Source organism: Mucor velutinosus, assembly GCF_035048745.1.
Source record: "Mucor velutinosus strain NIH1002 chromosome Unknown tig00001563, whole genome shotgun sequence".
Taxonomy (NCBI): Eukaryota; Fungi; Mucoromycota; class Mucoromycetes; order Mucorales; family Mucoraceae; genus Mucor; species Mucor velutinosus.
This window is the reverse complement of record NW_027041904.1, coordinates 3,722,411-3,734,413: the sequence shown is the minus strand read 5'-3', so window position 1 is coordinate 3,734,413 and position 12,003 is coordinate 3,722,411. Positions and strand designations below refer to the sequence as shown.

At 40.9% G+C, this 12,003-nt stretch overlaps 3 protein-coding genes across 3 annotated transcripts; 1 reads left to right on the top strand and 2 right to left on the bottom strand.

Moving 5' to 3' along the window:
* Positions 1–2,115: 2,115 nt before the first annotated feature.
* Positions 2,116–2,957, top strand: ATC70_009859 (uncharacterized protein; the record flags this gene model as incomplete). The annotated part of the gene is made up of 2 exons (XM_064829086.1): positions 2,116–2,348; positions 2,408–2,957. The coding sequence occupies 2 exons, from the start codon at positions 2,116–2,118 to the stop codon at positions 2,955–2,957; spliced, it is 783 nt and encodes a 260-aa protein (XP_064686288.1).
* A 2,903-nt stretch (positions 2,958–5,860) lies between these two features.
* Positions 5,861–6,343, bottom strand: ATC70_009858 (uncharacterized protein; the record flags this gene model as incomplete). Its single annotated transcript, XM_064829085.1, has 2 exons — positions 5,861–6,064; positions 6,341–6,343. 2 exons carry the CDS (start codon positions 6,341–6,343, stop codon positions 5,861–5,863), a joined length of 207 nt encoding a protein of 68 aa, XP_064686287.1.
* Positions 6,344–6,517: 174 nt separating this feature from the next.
* On the bottom strand, positions 6,518–11,712 carry ATC70_009857 (uncharacterized protein; the record flags this gene model as incomplete). Its single annotated transcript, XM_064829084.1, has 8 exons — positions 6,518–6,981; positions 7,040–7,487; positions 7,540–10,537; positions 10,603–10,746; positions 10,806–10,969; positions 11,019–11,099; positions 11,191–11,382; positions 11,440–11,712. 8 exons carry the CDS (start codon positions 11,710–11,712, stop codon positions 6,518–6,520), a joined length of 4,764 nt encoding a protein of 1,587 aa, XP_064686286.1.
* Positions 11,713–12,003: the final 291 nt, after the last annotated feature.

The following is a 12,003-nucleotide window of genomic DNA, read 5'->3' as shown; positions in this document are numbered from 1 at the left end:
AGTGGTTACGTTAGATCGATAGAAACATTTTGATTTGATATATACCATAGTAAAAGTCTTCATTATCAAGGGGAAAAACGCGATCGTTTGATTTTCGATGAAAACCATGAGGGGTACCTCATGCTTTTTGGTCGATTTTGTCCATGTTTTTTGGGTCTTCAAAAAGTTGAGCAAACGTGTCAGACAGTTGCTGCTAGCTCAGGGCAATTGTTTGGTGCTATTCAGACGGTCTAAAACGGCTCCAACACGAGAAATCACGGCTGAAATATTCTCGGATTCGGCTGTGTTTTGCGGATTTTCGAATAGTAAGAGGCAATGCAAGTTTGCATCCTGCCCAAATATAAGCTGCTTTTATTGATTCATACTTTAGGAAAGCCAGGTTTGCAGTTGCAAATCATCTGTGGGGGGGGGGGCTTCGCATGATAGTGGAAGACAGATTATGTCGCATTCTTTAGCTATTACTATGCAACGGTAAGGAAGGATGCATTGCTCTGAAAAGAAGTGATTTTCTGTGTTGTTCCTTCCGAGGTCTTCTAACAAAATGAAAGGATATTTTTACTCGATCTTATTTGCATAAAAATAGACCAAGAAAGAATCGCACACATTACTTAGTGTCGTCTACCAGCTTACCAATATACGGATATTTTGGCCCTGAATGCATGCTAAGCGACTCCATATGGAATAAAGAAGCACCCGAGATTCTATTACGAATATCGCATGGCGGCGGCTTTTTACAAGGATAAATGGTAAGGTGTCAGAGACAGCTTACGCCGAATGCATCAAACAAGTCTGTCAAACACGTTTCTGTCTTGTAAACATGCAAGCATAATCGTCCATCTCAATCCATCTTTGTCATACAGAGGATGCATCAAATACACAGAGTTTCTAAAATTAAAACCATCTTTATTTTTTAAGGATTCAAATGTCTTTGATTACGAGATGCTTATTATGTAAAAATAGATGGCCAGCGGAAATACGAGGAAATAGTAATATGCAAAACGTGCTACAAAGCATTTGCATTTCAGGAGAAGGGAAATGAAAACTCTGTTGTTCAAAAAAAGATCCCAGAATAATTCTTCCTTGATTTCTAATTTCTTCAAGTGTGAATACATTTATTCAGTTTTGGCATTGAGACCAGATATCATGTCATTTAGGCGGAATTATCACCAAATATTGGCTTCATTGACGATAAGGTGTTTCTATCTTTGGTTTACTACTTGCAAATTAGGTTAACTGAGGATAGTAACGACAAGAACAGCGTCAAAAAGAAAGAGAGGAGAGAGTTTAACATCATGTACTACAGAATTGGACCAGAAAATCTACACTTGCAATTAAAAATCGTGCAACCTTCATCGGTGACACACATCAAACTCTGTAATTGCCAGAAAAAGCAATTTTATCATTCCATAACCCAGGCAAACGGTATAAGCCCTAATCGACAAAACGTTTATTATTACTTTAAATGTACTTTTTTTTTTTTTTTTACTCTTGGTAAAGCTGTTGCAAAAAAAAAAAAAAAAAAAAAAAAAAAAATAGCACTTACACCTCCTTGTGTTACTGGCAATGCTTTCGTGCTTGAGTGATGATTGCTAGAGTATCTAGAATTGTAAAAAAAAAATAGATATTTTCCAATAGAACATTGTAGCATTTGCACACACTTATCAAACTAAAGTTTTTGGAAGGGTGTTTCATGCTACAAACGAAAAGTCCATTTCACCCATTAAACTGCGGTTATTCAATTATAAATAGACTTAATGATACAATGTAGTTTATCGTGGCATTGGATTGAGATGCTCATGACAGAATAAAGATGCATTCGTTATAGAGTGATGTTTGTGCCATGCTGTATGATAACAAAACGATGATTTTCATTGAAAAATCAAGGAGGTCACGTATGTGAGGCGAGAGAAGAAGTCTAAAAACGGAACAATGTCTTTACAACCATTATCCTGCTGGTGTACAAAAGAGCAACATTGTTTAAAAATCGCACGAGTAACTGCGATAATCTGAATCACAGAAAACATATAAAAAGAGCTCCAATGTTGCATCTTGGACACAAATCTCTATCTTTTTCCTCAACTACAATCCTTTTTTTACCTTCATTTACATAAGAAAATGCGTACCTCATTCCTTATTACCTTGGCTGCTGTTGCCACTGCTGTTTCTGCTGCCCCTGCTCCTCTTGAGAAGAGAGCTGCTTCTGCCAAGCTTATTGAGACCTGTACTGTTCCCGGTACCATTGCATTGACTTTCGATGATGGACCATACGAATATACTTGGGCCTTGGCTGAAACCCTCAAGAAGGAGGGTGTTACTGCCACTTTCTTCATGAATGGTCAAAACTGGGTGTAAGTCAATGCTGAATGAATGTTTATGTAATATGCATTGATCTAACTTGTATCCATAGTGATGTTAACACTCAATCTGTAAAGACCCCTGCTGGTACCAAGACTTATAAGCAAGTTATCAAGCATGTTTACGACTCTGGTCATCAACTTGCCTCTCACACTTACAGCCATCTTGAACTCGGTGGCCAAAGTGCTACCAAGGTCAAGTCTGAAATGCAAAAGCTCGAAAAGATCTTCCGTTCTATCATTGGCAAGAACCCCACCTACATGCGTCCTCCCGCTGGTTCTTACGATACCACCACCCTCAAGACTCTTGGTGAGCTCGGCTACACTGCTGTTCTTTGGGATATTGACAGCAACGATTGGAGATACAGCGATATTTCCAGTCTCTCTCACGAACAAAAAAACTACAAGGATGTCATTGAGAAGGATTCCAAGACTAACCCTCATGGCCACATTGCTCTTCATCACGATGTCTACCAAAAGACTGCCGAACAGTTGGTTCCTTGGGTCATCTCTTACATTAAGAGTAAGAAGAACTACAAGTTTGTCTCTGTTGCTGAATGTCTTGGTAAGACCAAGGGTAGCGCTTACCGCACCAAGGCTTAAAGGGTATCGCTCCTTTCTTATATCAATTATATTCCACATTCGTTTTACCCTCTTACTATACAATTTAATGCCGAATTTACACAACGTTGTTTTATTTAATAAATGTATTGATAGCTTTGTATCATCATATTAACTACTTGCTTCATGGTATCTCAACGTCTCGACACAATTGCCTCATATATAACCAGTGCCATCTTGTTCGATGCTTAGTGAGTTGCCAGTCTTTCAACACCCTTTGTATTGCTGATAAGAAATCATGGACACATGGCTCTGCGTTGACCAGCTGTGAGTGCTTGCAACTCTTTGATGTTGGGGCAGAATTGAAGGATAAATTGTATGATTCGAGGAAATGCTGACTAATTGCATCCGAATTGATTGAAAAGGTTATTTTTTTTTTGACGAGTAATCCTACATCTTGTGCTTGAGTAATTGTGTTGGAAAGGCAAACTCCATTATATGGCCCTATCTTCACTATACTAGTCTTCACTATATATACTGTAAAACATTCAAAAAAAGTAGACAACAAACAAATCATATCCTTTCAAAATCTAAAGAATTGTGTACTGTACAAGGTGAATGAAGCCGGCATTGGGGAGAGGGTTTGGAGGAGGTGCTACGCCCATCCACCCAAAAACATAACGCATCTAATTCAACATTTGGTTACATTGATCTATAAGAGGGGTTTAACATAGCAAGGCGAAGGCGGAAAACCATAATATTCAAGCAGCAAATTTGGGTTTTCATTTCCATTGTTAATAACTTACCAGCAACGTAGCGCATCAAAAATTGCATGAATCAGTTTTACCAAAATCAATACGCCTCCTATTCGAATTATAAACTGTTCAAGCTACCAAACTGCCTTACCAGTAAATTGCAGCTACCAAGGATATGATTTATGCCGTGTAAATAAACTCTATAAAGCACTACATAAACAAATTTTACAGCTTTCAAGCCTTCATATCTTGACATGTAGACCTTTCTGAGCCACCGGAATGACACCAAACAATTGTACTTGAGTAGTAGTAACATCCTGAAACCTTTGCTCAACTTTTTGGGGACCAAAAAAACATGGACAAAAATCGACCAAAAAGCATGAGGTATCCCTCATGGTTTTCATCGAAAATCAAACGATCGCGTTTTTCACCTTGATAATGAAGATTTTTACTATGGTATATATCAAACCAAAATGTTTCTCTTGATCCAAAGCAACCTCTGAAACTACTTTTATGAGGTTTTCTTATGCAAAATATGGCTATTTTCGCTAAAAACCTCATTTCAAACTTTATCAAATTGTTCAATGATTTCTGTCAAAACACTTATTACAATTAGCACCATTGGAAGCGCCTTGAAAAGTACTTTAAGAATGTATTAGGAAGCATAGGGCGATCATCACAATTTATATAGTCGAATATCACAAAATAGATTATAGAAGTCGAAAAAAAACACGAAATCTGTCCAATCTTGAACAAAAGAAAAAAAAAATAAGAGGAGTTTGAATCAATTTTGGCGGCGGCATTGCTGCTGGCTGACCTAAATGCCTCTCTGTTGATGACAATGATGATTGCGATGCTGATTAAATAGGGATCATGGAATTGAAAGGACAATTGAATAGTACGAATAATTTTTTTTGAGGAGCCTTGCCTCATCGATAAGTATTTTGCAATGGCAATATCTCAAAAAAGTGGCTGTATATTTTACACAAGTCCTGTAATTACTTTTGACGAGCTACATGTCGTTATGTATTAAGAGCATCAGCAGCAGCGAATGATATGACAATTTTATTATCAGAAAATGGTGATTGTGATGTACAAACGCTGCATAAAACTTGAATTTTCTTTCACATCGTCTCAATAATAAGCTTCGTTTGATATCAGTGTAAGCAAAAAGGGTGCTCAGGGAGATGCCTCCTCTCCTCCTCCTGGCTCTGATAAACCCCCTTTTTTTTTTACTAACTAGCAATTAATTGTTTAAAATCTACTTGATATACCAAAATTTTATTATATCTGATTTAAAGTGTCTTTGGCGAGAGCCCACAGAGCGATGCCGACATCGAGTGTAGCGAGATAAATCGGCTAGTTCTAACATACTGATAAAGGGCGTACTATGCGGCTCTACTCTAACGTTTGTACAGTACAGCAGCTGATAGGCTTTGATGTGTCAGTTCCGTAATATGTGCTTAAAATACAGGTGAGCCACATTGTTATTTTGGCCTTCGTATGAACTCTACAGCAAATATGGTTTATGGAAAATCTGCTGTCCATCCAGCCTAGCTATATCTTTTCAGGTGGTAGAATTAGTCAGTGTGCTGGCTGGGCATCTTTTGTGTCAGGAACGAGGTCTGCCATTGAGCTCTTTAAGATAGTAAGATTGTCCTTGGGATGTGTTGGCCGATGATTAACGAAGGAGGGGGGGGGGGGGTCTTCCAGTTGCATGCATCTTCCTTATTGAGTCTTCAATTAATGATGAGCATTGAAAATATGTAGCTGTGCTAATTCACATATTATCATTTGGATCACAGTCGATTAAACGATTCGTAAAGGTAAGCAGCTGGAAACGATGCCCTTTAGCTATACAGTGTATCTATGATCGAACTTGCCATCTGATAGTGTTACCCTTCAGAAATACGCTTGTATGTTCTATTATACATGTTCATTTGCTCCTCTACCGCCTATATAACATTGACGCAATCCTTCCAGATCCAAACATGCTGATCCTCACTTTGATCTTCAAAACAGCCATTTTCCCCTTCTTCCCTCTTGACAAACTAAACCTGTAATGGATGATGCGCACGAGAACAATGCCGAATAGGTTTGATTGTCTTTTTCTGTTGTTTTTATTACAATACTTTTTGAAATCTTGCAAGAAAAATAACAGCTACGGAAAACGTTGCGCTTGAAAGCAACTTAACGGAGACGACGAGCTTCACGTTCGGATTCCAAGAGACAGAGGATATCGTTTTCACGAACGGGACCCTTGACGTTACGGATGATGGAACGGTTAGTATCATCCATGAATTCAACACGGACTTGGGTGACACCACCACGAGAACCAGTGCGGCCGAGAACCTTTGTAACTCTAGCGAGCTTAACGGGGGTCTTTGAAGATTCCTAAAACATTCAATGGTGTCAATTTAGTAACATGTCGGTTGATGTTGGACTGAATAGAGGACAATCAGATGGTTGAATCAGAGCAACAGTGTTGATTTGTGAGTTGTGTAAATATTGTTTGCTGGTAGTAAAGATGAATAAAGTTGCAAGCTGAACAAAATTTCCTCTCGTCAAGTGGATGTATCCATGTCGTCCATCCGTTCATCCATCCGTGCATCCATCTGTTTGATCGATTCATCCATCTAATGCAATCCATGTTTATATATGTCATCTTACCATTATAGATTAATTTGTATATGGATTGGAAAGGAGGGAACTCTTTTCCTTTGAAATTACAAGCTACCCTATAGGTCCCACCAGCAAGGCGCATTTTGGCCCCTTTGGAGAAGCGAAGCATTAAGCCGAACATTTTGGTGTGTGAGAGGGAATCTGAAGTTTAATTTTATTGTGTGCTTAAAAATGATCAATGCTACATTCAATGTCGACTAAATCCTCCTTGATACGAGACACAGTGGTACCAATTTGCTTTGTCGTTTCCTTTTGACGTTCTATAGATAAACCAGCAAATTCAAATATCAAATCGCCATCGAGCACAGCCTTTGTACGATTGGAAGCCATTCTTTGCTTGGGACCCTTGATCAATCGATACGCTCTTGGATTCAATCCAGCCACATGCTGCACATTGTTGACTAGCTGGCCATACAAGGTGCTGAGACGCTTGAATGTCTTTTCAGAGATGGGAGATAATACAGAGATAGACCCGCTGAATGTACCGCAGAGACAGAAATGTCTTCGACTGTATTCCAGTCCTTTATCTGTCTTTTCAATTTGCGGTAATCGCACCATGGTCTGTACCTGAGACCCTACATGGAAATCACCACGACGCATCAGTTTCTGACCACCAAAGGATTGCAAGTCTGTATAGAGTGTGTTTTTTTTAGTACGTAAGCTACAAGCAGGATACGCGCTACTTACTGAAAGGAGCATATTGGTATAAATCCAGGTTCTCACTGGTATCGCCAACCACAAGATACAGTGACTTATCGTCAATGATGAAATCCACACAACCCACTTCAAATGACTGATAATCTTTGCCCAACAAGGAGAGTTTTGCAGGTTCCAGTTGGAAGCCCAAGAACCAAATTGACTTTTGAGCATCTCCCAGCAAGATAAAGTTCTTAATGGCACTCATACTGGTAACATAAATCTGCACATCGATGAACGCAACACCCACCAAACTCTCATCATCCTCTAAGCTCCATACAATGACTTTGGAACCAATACAGGACGCTAAGTGGCCGCTGACATTGCACATGGCTGTTACAGCACCCTTGACGTCTTCTGTATGCAAATGCTTGAATTTGTGATTGGTTTGCGGGTTGTTGGGTTCAGGTACAACTTCAATAATATCAAAGATGCGAATCTAGTCAAGCATGTGTTAGTTGCAATCACAAAGGAAACATGAGTCTACTTACAGATCCTCGCATGGTAGTATCCTCGCCACGCAGCACGCCGGTACCTACGACCATGAAATGCTTGCGGCCCGTACTTGTTTGTTTTGACTCCAATGCAGCACATTGTAAAGAAAAGCACTGCTCAAACTCCTCGAAATCCACTTTATCTACAATTTCCCAGGTGACAGGCGATACCATGATCATGGAGAAGCGATCCAACTGAGGCAAAAACTCGCCTGGCTCTCTCTCGTCGTGTGTGGCAGATGCATCTTGGTCATTGTCCGGCGCGGGTGCGTCCTCTTCCTTTTGTAGATTGACAGGCTGTTCGCTAGACACAAGCACAGCATAGACACGCATGACAGGATGGTATTGAATTTTATGTACAGTTTGACCCAAGGGAATCTTTTGCATCACCCAGTCGAGATCATAAATCACGCCGTCTGTGCGAAGACCTGATAAGCATATGGTCGACTTGGCATCCACCGTAATGAAACCATGCTTACAGTTGACATTGTGGAATTGAGTAAAGCCAATCACCTCGTTCTTGGTCTTCATGGGGTGCACACGCACAAAACTCTTGCAGGAATTCATGAGCCAAGCAGGTTGTGATCCAGCGACAAAGACACCCGTGTAGCCTGCCACATCTGTGAATGGAATCAACAGTTTCTTTTTGCGTTGTTTTTCTAGCTTTTTGGCGGGTTTCTTTGAAGCTTCTTCCTCTTCTTCGTCTAGATCCAAGTCGGGAATGTCGAATTCATCAATAATTTCCTTCTTTTTGGACTTTTTGGATTCTTCGGCGGCTGAGGAAGCAGATTTACGGGACACGTATTCATGGTGCACACGAGAAAATCGAAGCGCAAGACGATCTAATTTGGTGTCATTGTTGTTGGAAGGGACGAAGCTAAAGGCTTTGTAAATGATAATGTCGTTTGTTTCTGTGCGTGCAACAAGATGAGGATCCTTTCTCTCTCTGCCAATGTTGGTCATCAAGATTTCTTGAATGATGGAACTGTTCTGATTGTTGTTGTTGCTGTTGCTCTTTTTGCTGTTGTCCTTGGGCTGATCTGTAATCAAATCAGGTGCAATGTCAAACTGAGGACATGTAAAGTACTCTTTAAAATCAGGGAGGCTGTAAATTTGTAGTGTGCCATCTGTTGTGTAAATCAGTGCCCAGAAACTGACTCTGGTAATCTCGTTCAGTGCGCCTCCCTTGAGACTGACATTGGCTTCATCAATGGTTTCTGACTGAAGTGTGAGCTGATCCTCAATGCTGTTACTGCCAAATGCACTATTGGTAGCGAGCAGATCTTTGGTGTCTTCTGATCCGTATAGCATTTCATCATCATCGTCAACGAGATCAGCATTGTCCAATACATTGGTGATGGGTGTAGTTACTGGGTCCATCTTGACATCCTCATCGAGTTCGTCACCATAGAGATCCATATCTACTTCATCAAACTCTGCTGATGCAGCCGTGTTGGGCTTTTTCAACGTGCTGCCAGTATCATGCTTATCTTCGGCTTTGCGCTTCTTTTGATGCTGTTGTTGTTGAGCTCGAGCAGCAGCAGCAGCAGTCTTGGCCGCTCGTTCAGCTTTAGCTGCAATTGCTGCCTTTTTTTCAGACACACTGGAAAATAAACTAGACGTGTCTGCAAAGATATTTGCCATGGCGATGGATGTTTTGTTGATGTAAGCGGGCAATTGGATGGACGATATTTCAGCAGTTTCCGCATCCCCTTTTAGTGCTAATATCTTGTTGTTGTCTAAAGTGAGTATGATGTAGGGATCACGGATACTGGCATCAATGATTTTAGAGCCACGGATAGGGATGGTTCTCAGACGTTTGCCCTCAGGGGTCAGCACCATGACACCGGTAGCATAGACTTGCACGATGCGGGTTGAGTTGAATAGTGTATTGACAGCAATGGTAGGTCCACGCGTGTAAAATCCAGTCTTGACCAGTTCCTGAAGTTCGTCACCTGCTGATAGTACCATGGTGCTTTTGGATTTACTAATAAAGAGTAGCTTGTCGAATGCCTCGTCAAAGGCGCTGTCTGCCTCCACTGTTTCCCATCGACTGTTCTTGTCGTTATCCAAGGATGAAATCGACGCCTTTCTCGTGTTGTTAAAAGTAACTTCCTTGCGACACTTGATCGACCAAATGGCTTGACTGTCTGACTGTTTGAACGAAAAAGAGGTTTGAGGATGTATATGGCGTTGAAAAACACACAAAGCACCGTTTCTGCCATGCCCTGAACAACTCACCAACTCGAGGTCGGGAGTACTAGCTACAGGTGATTGAGATTCCTCCTCTTCCTCTTCTGATTTATGGTTACTCTCCACATCGCCAATCGTCATATCCACAATGGGTCCCGTGTTGAGTAGTGTATCGCACACACGAAAAGCAAAATCATTGTCCTTTTGCAACTGTGATTTGCTGCCCGACATTTCTTTGCTGTACTTCCATTTGATCAACAGTGAATCGCCCACCCGACTGCCCAGGAAGAAATATTCGTTATTGACATTGGTTACGCAAGAAGGCACAGTTGCTAAGGGTGGTAAATCAGAATAGACCTTTGCACCTAAATTCATCTTGTGCACTATCTCGGTAATATTCATGCCAACCACTTTGCTACCATCCATCTTCATTTGTACGACAGCCCAATCGCCATTTTGCATGAAAATTAAGCAACGATCGCCACCAAATGCTAATGCTTTTGCTCCATCGAATGTCAAGCCCATGTTGATCAGCTTATCCTGGTAAATCATGCCAGGAAATTCAGTCGTTTTTTTGGCGTATCCATTGACTGCCACACCCACACCAGGCGATCCTTGCGATACATGCAATAGTGAATTGGCAGCAATGACAAGCACACCTGTTACTGGTTTAGGCATGGCAACGAGTTTGATGCAGTCGTAAGGTAGTTTGTCGATGGAATAAATAACGGGGTAGATTTTAGCGGTCAAATCGAGTGAGATGACGACTACAGATACTGTATCTTTGACGCTGGCGAGTCGGCTGCGTGAATAGAGCATGGTGTTAGTTTGTCTATCCATTCTATTTATATTGGCGCTCTGTTTTACCCTGTCCATGTCTGCTCAGATTGGAATAAAATGGCGAGCGTAGGTTCATAATAATCTGACAGGAACACCATGTCAATGACATTTTTGATGCGTCCGTCAATGGTCTCTAAATCAATCAAGAAACTAGGCAAATATGGCCATTTTCTGCGTAGCATAGAGATTAGATGTGTTCATTCCCCTCGTCCCAACTAGAAACAACTTACTGAGCCTCTTCATCATCTTCTGCCTCGCCTTGTCGTTCATCCAGCCTGTCTGCTTGTCGAAATGGCAACACTGCTAATTTATTGTCGTAAAAGTTTAATACTGCACATCGTTGTTGCGGATCAATGTGAATGTTGGAAGGATAAGGATTGGTCAAAAACTCTTTCTATAATGATCGTGAGTATCAAGGAGAGATGTCAAATACTAGATGTTACCTTGAATTCGTCCCTTTCGTAATAGTGAATGGATACAGTGACAATCGAGTTGGTTTCTGGAGACCATTCCAGCAAAGACATCTATACATTCACTCTTCAGTATCCACACAGACACACATACACACACACACACACACACACACAAATGCAGAATTCTCTATCCTCTTATTACCTTGGCATCACTAAAGCCCAACAACAAACTATCGCACCCTTCCTTTCCTCGAGGCGAGCTCGTCTTGACTACACCCATTGTAGCAATGGTGCCGTTTAGCTTGTACTGTGCAACTAGTTCCAATCGTCCAGAGCTCAATTCTGCAATGTCTTTATGTTGCTTGATTGGCTTTATCTTGGGGAATTCGAGTGACTAAGGTGGTTGATTGAGTGACATGTGCAAGCTGAATCACTTTTTTTCACAATATACCATATCTTCGCCTTCAGTCAATCGTTCGCTTACTAGTTCATGATCTACCATATGTCTAGTATCATCCTCATCATTGTTGTCGTCTCGTTGCTGTGTGCCTATATCCGCTTTGACAGTTTGATCAGGTATGTACTCAACAAACTCATAAATTTGCAGCAAAGAGGCTTTGGCTACGACCAGGTTTGTCGCGTCTGCAGATGTGAAATGACTAGTTTCTACTTGCTCTACCGTTTGTGGTGGAAACAGTTCTTGATATACGGCATACGCTGACATGTTGGATATCAGAAAAAGAGAGAAGTGCAAGTAAAGCAAAAGAGAAAAGAAGGTCAGAAAATTTTTGGATATACTTTTATTATTATTGAACCTCAGGCGTTCATGTTGGTGTATGAAACGAGCTCCCCTATTGAGAGCTCTGCTAATAGTTCATCTCTCGACGGATTTACGTCAGATAAATAGACATAGTTCTGTTTGTATGATGTATCCTCTCCATATCCATTGATACGAGCAGTTTGTAGAGAATTTAACATTGGATCGTGAATTGGCGTTATAGATGCGCTATGATGC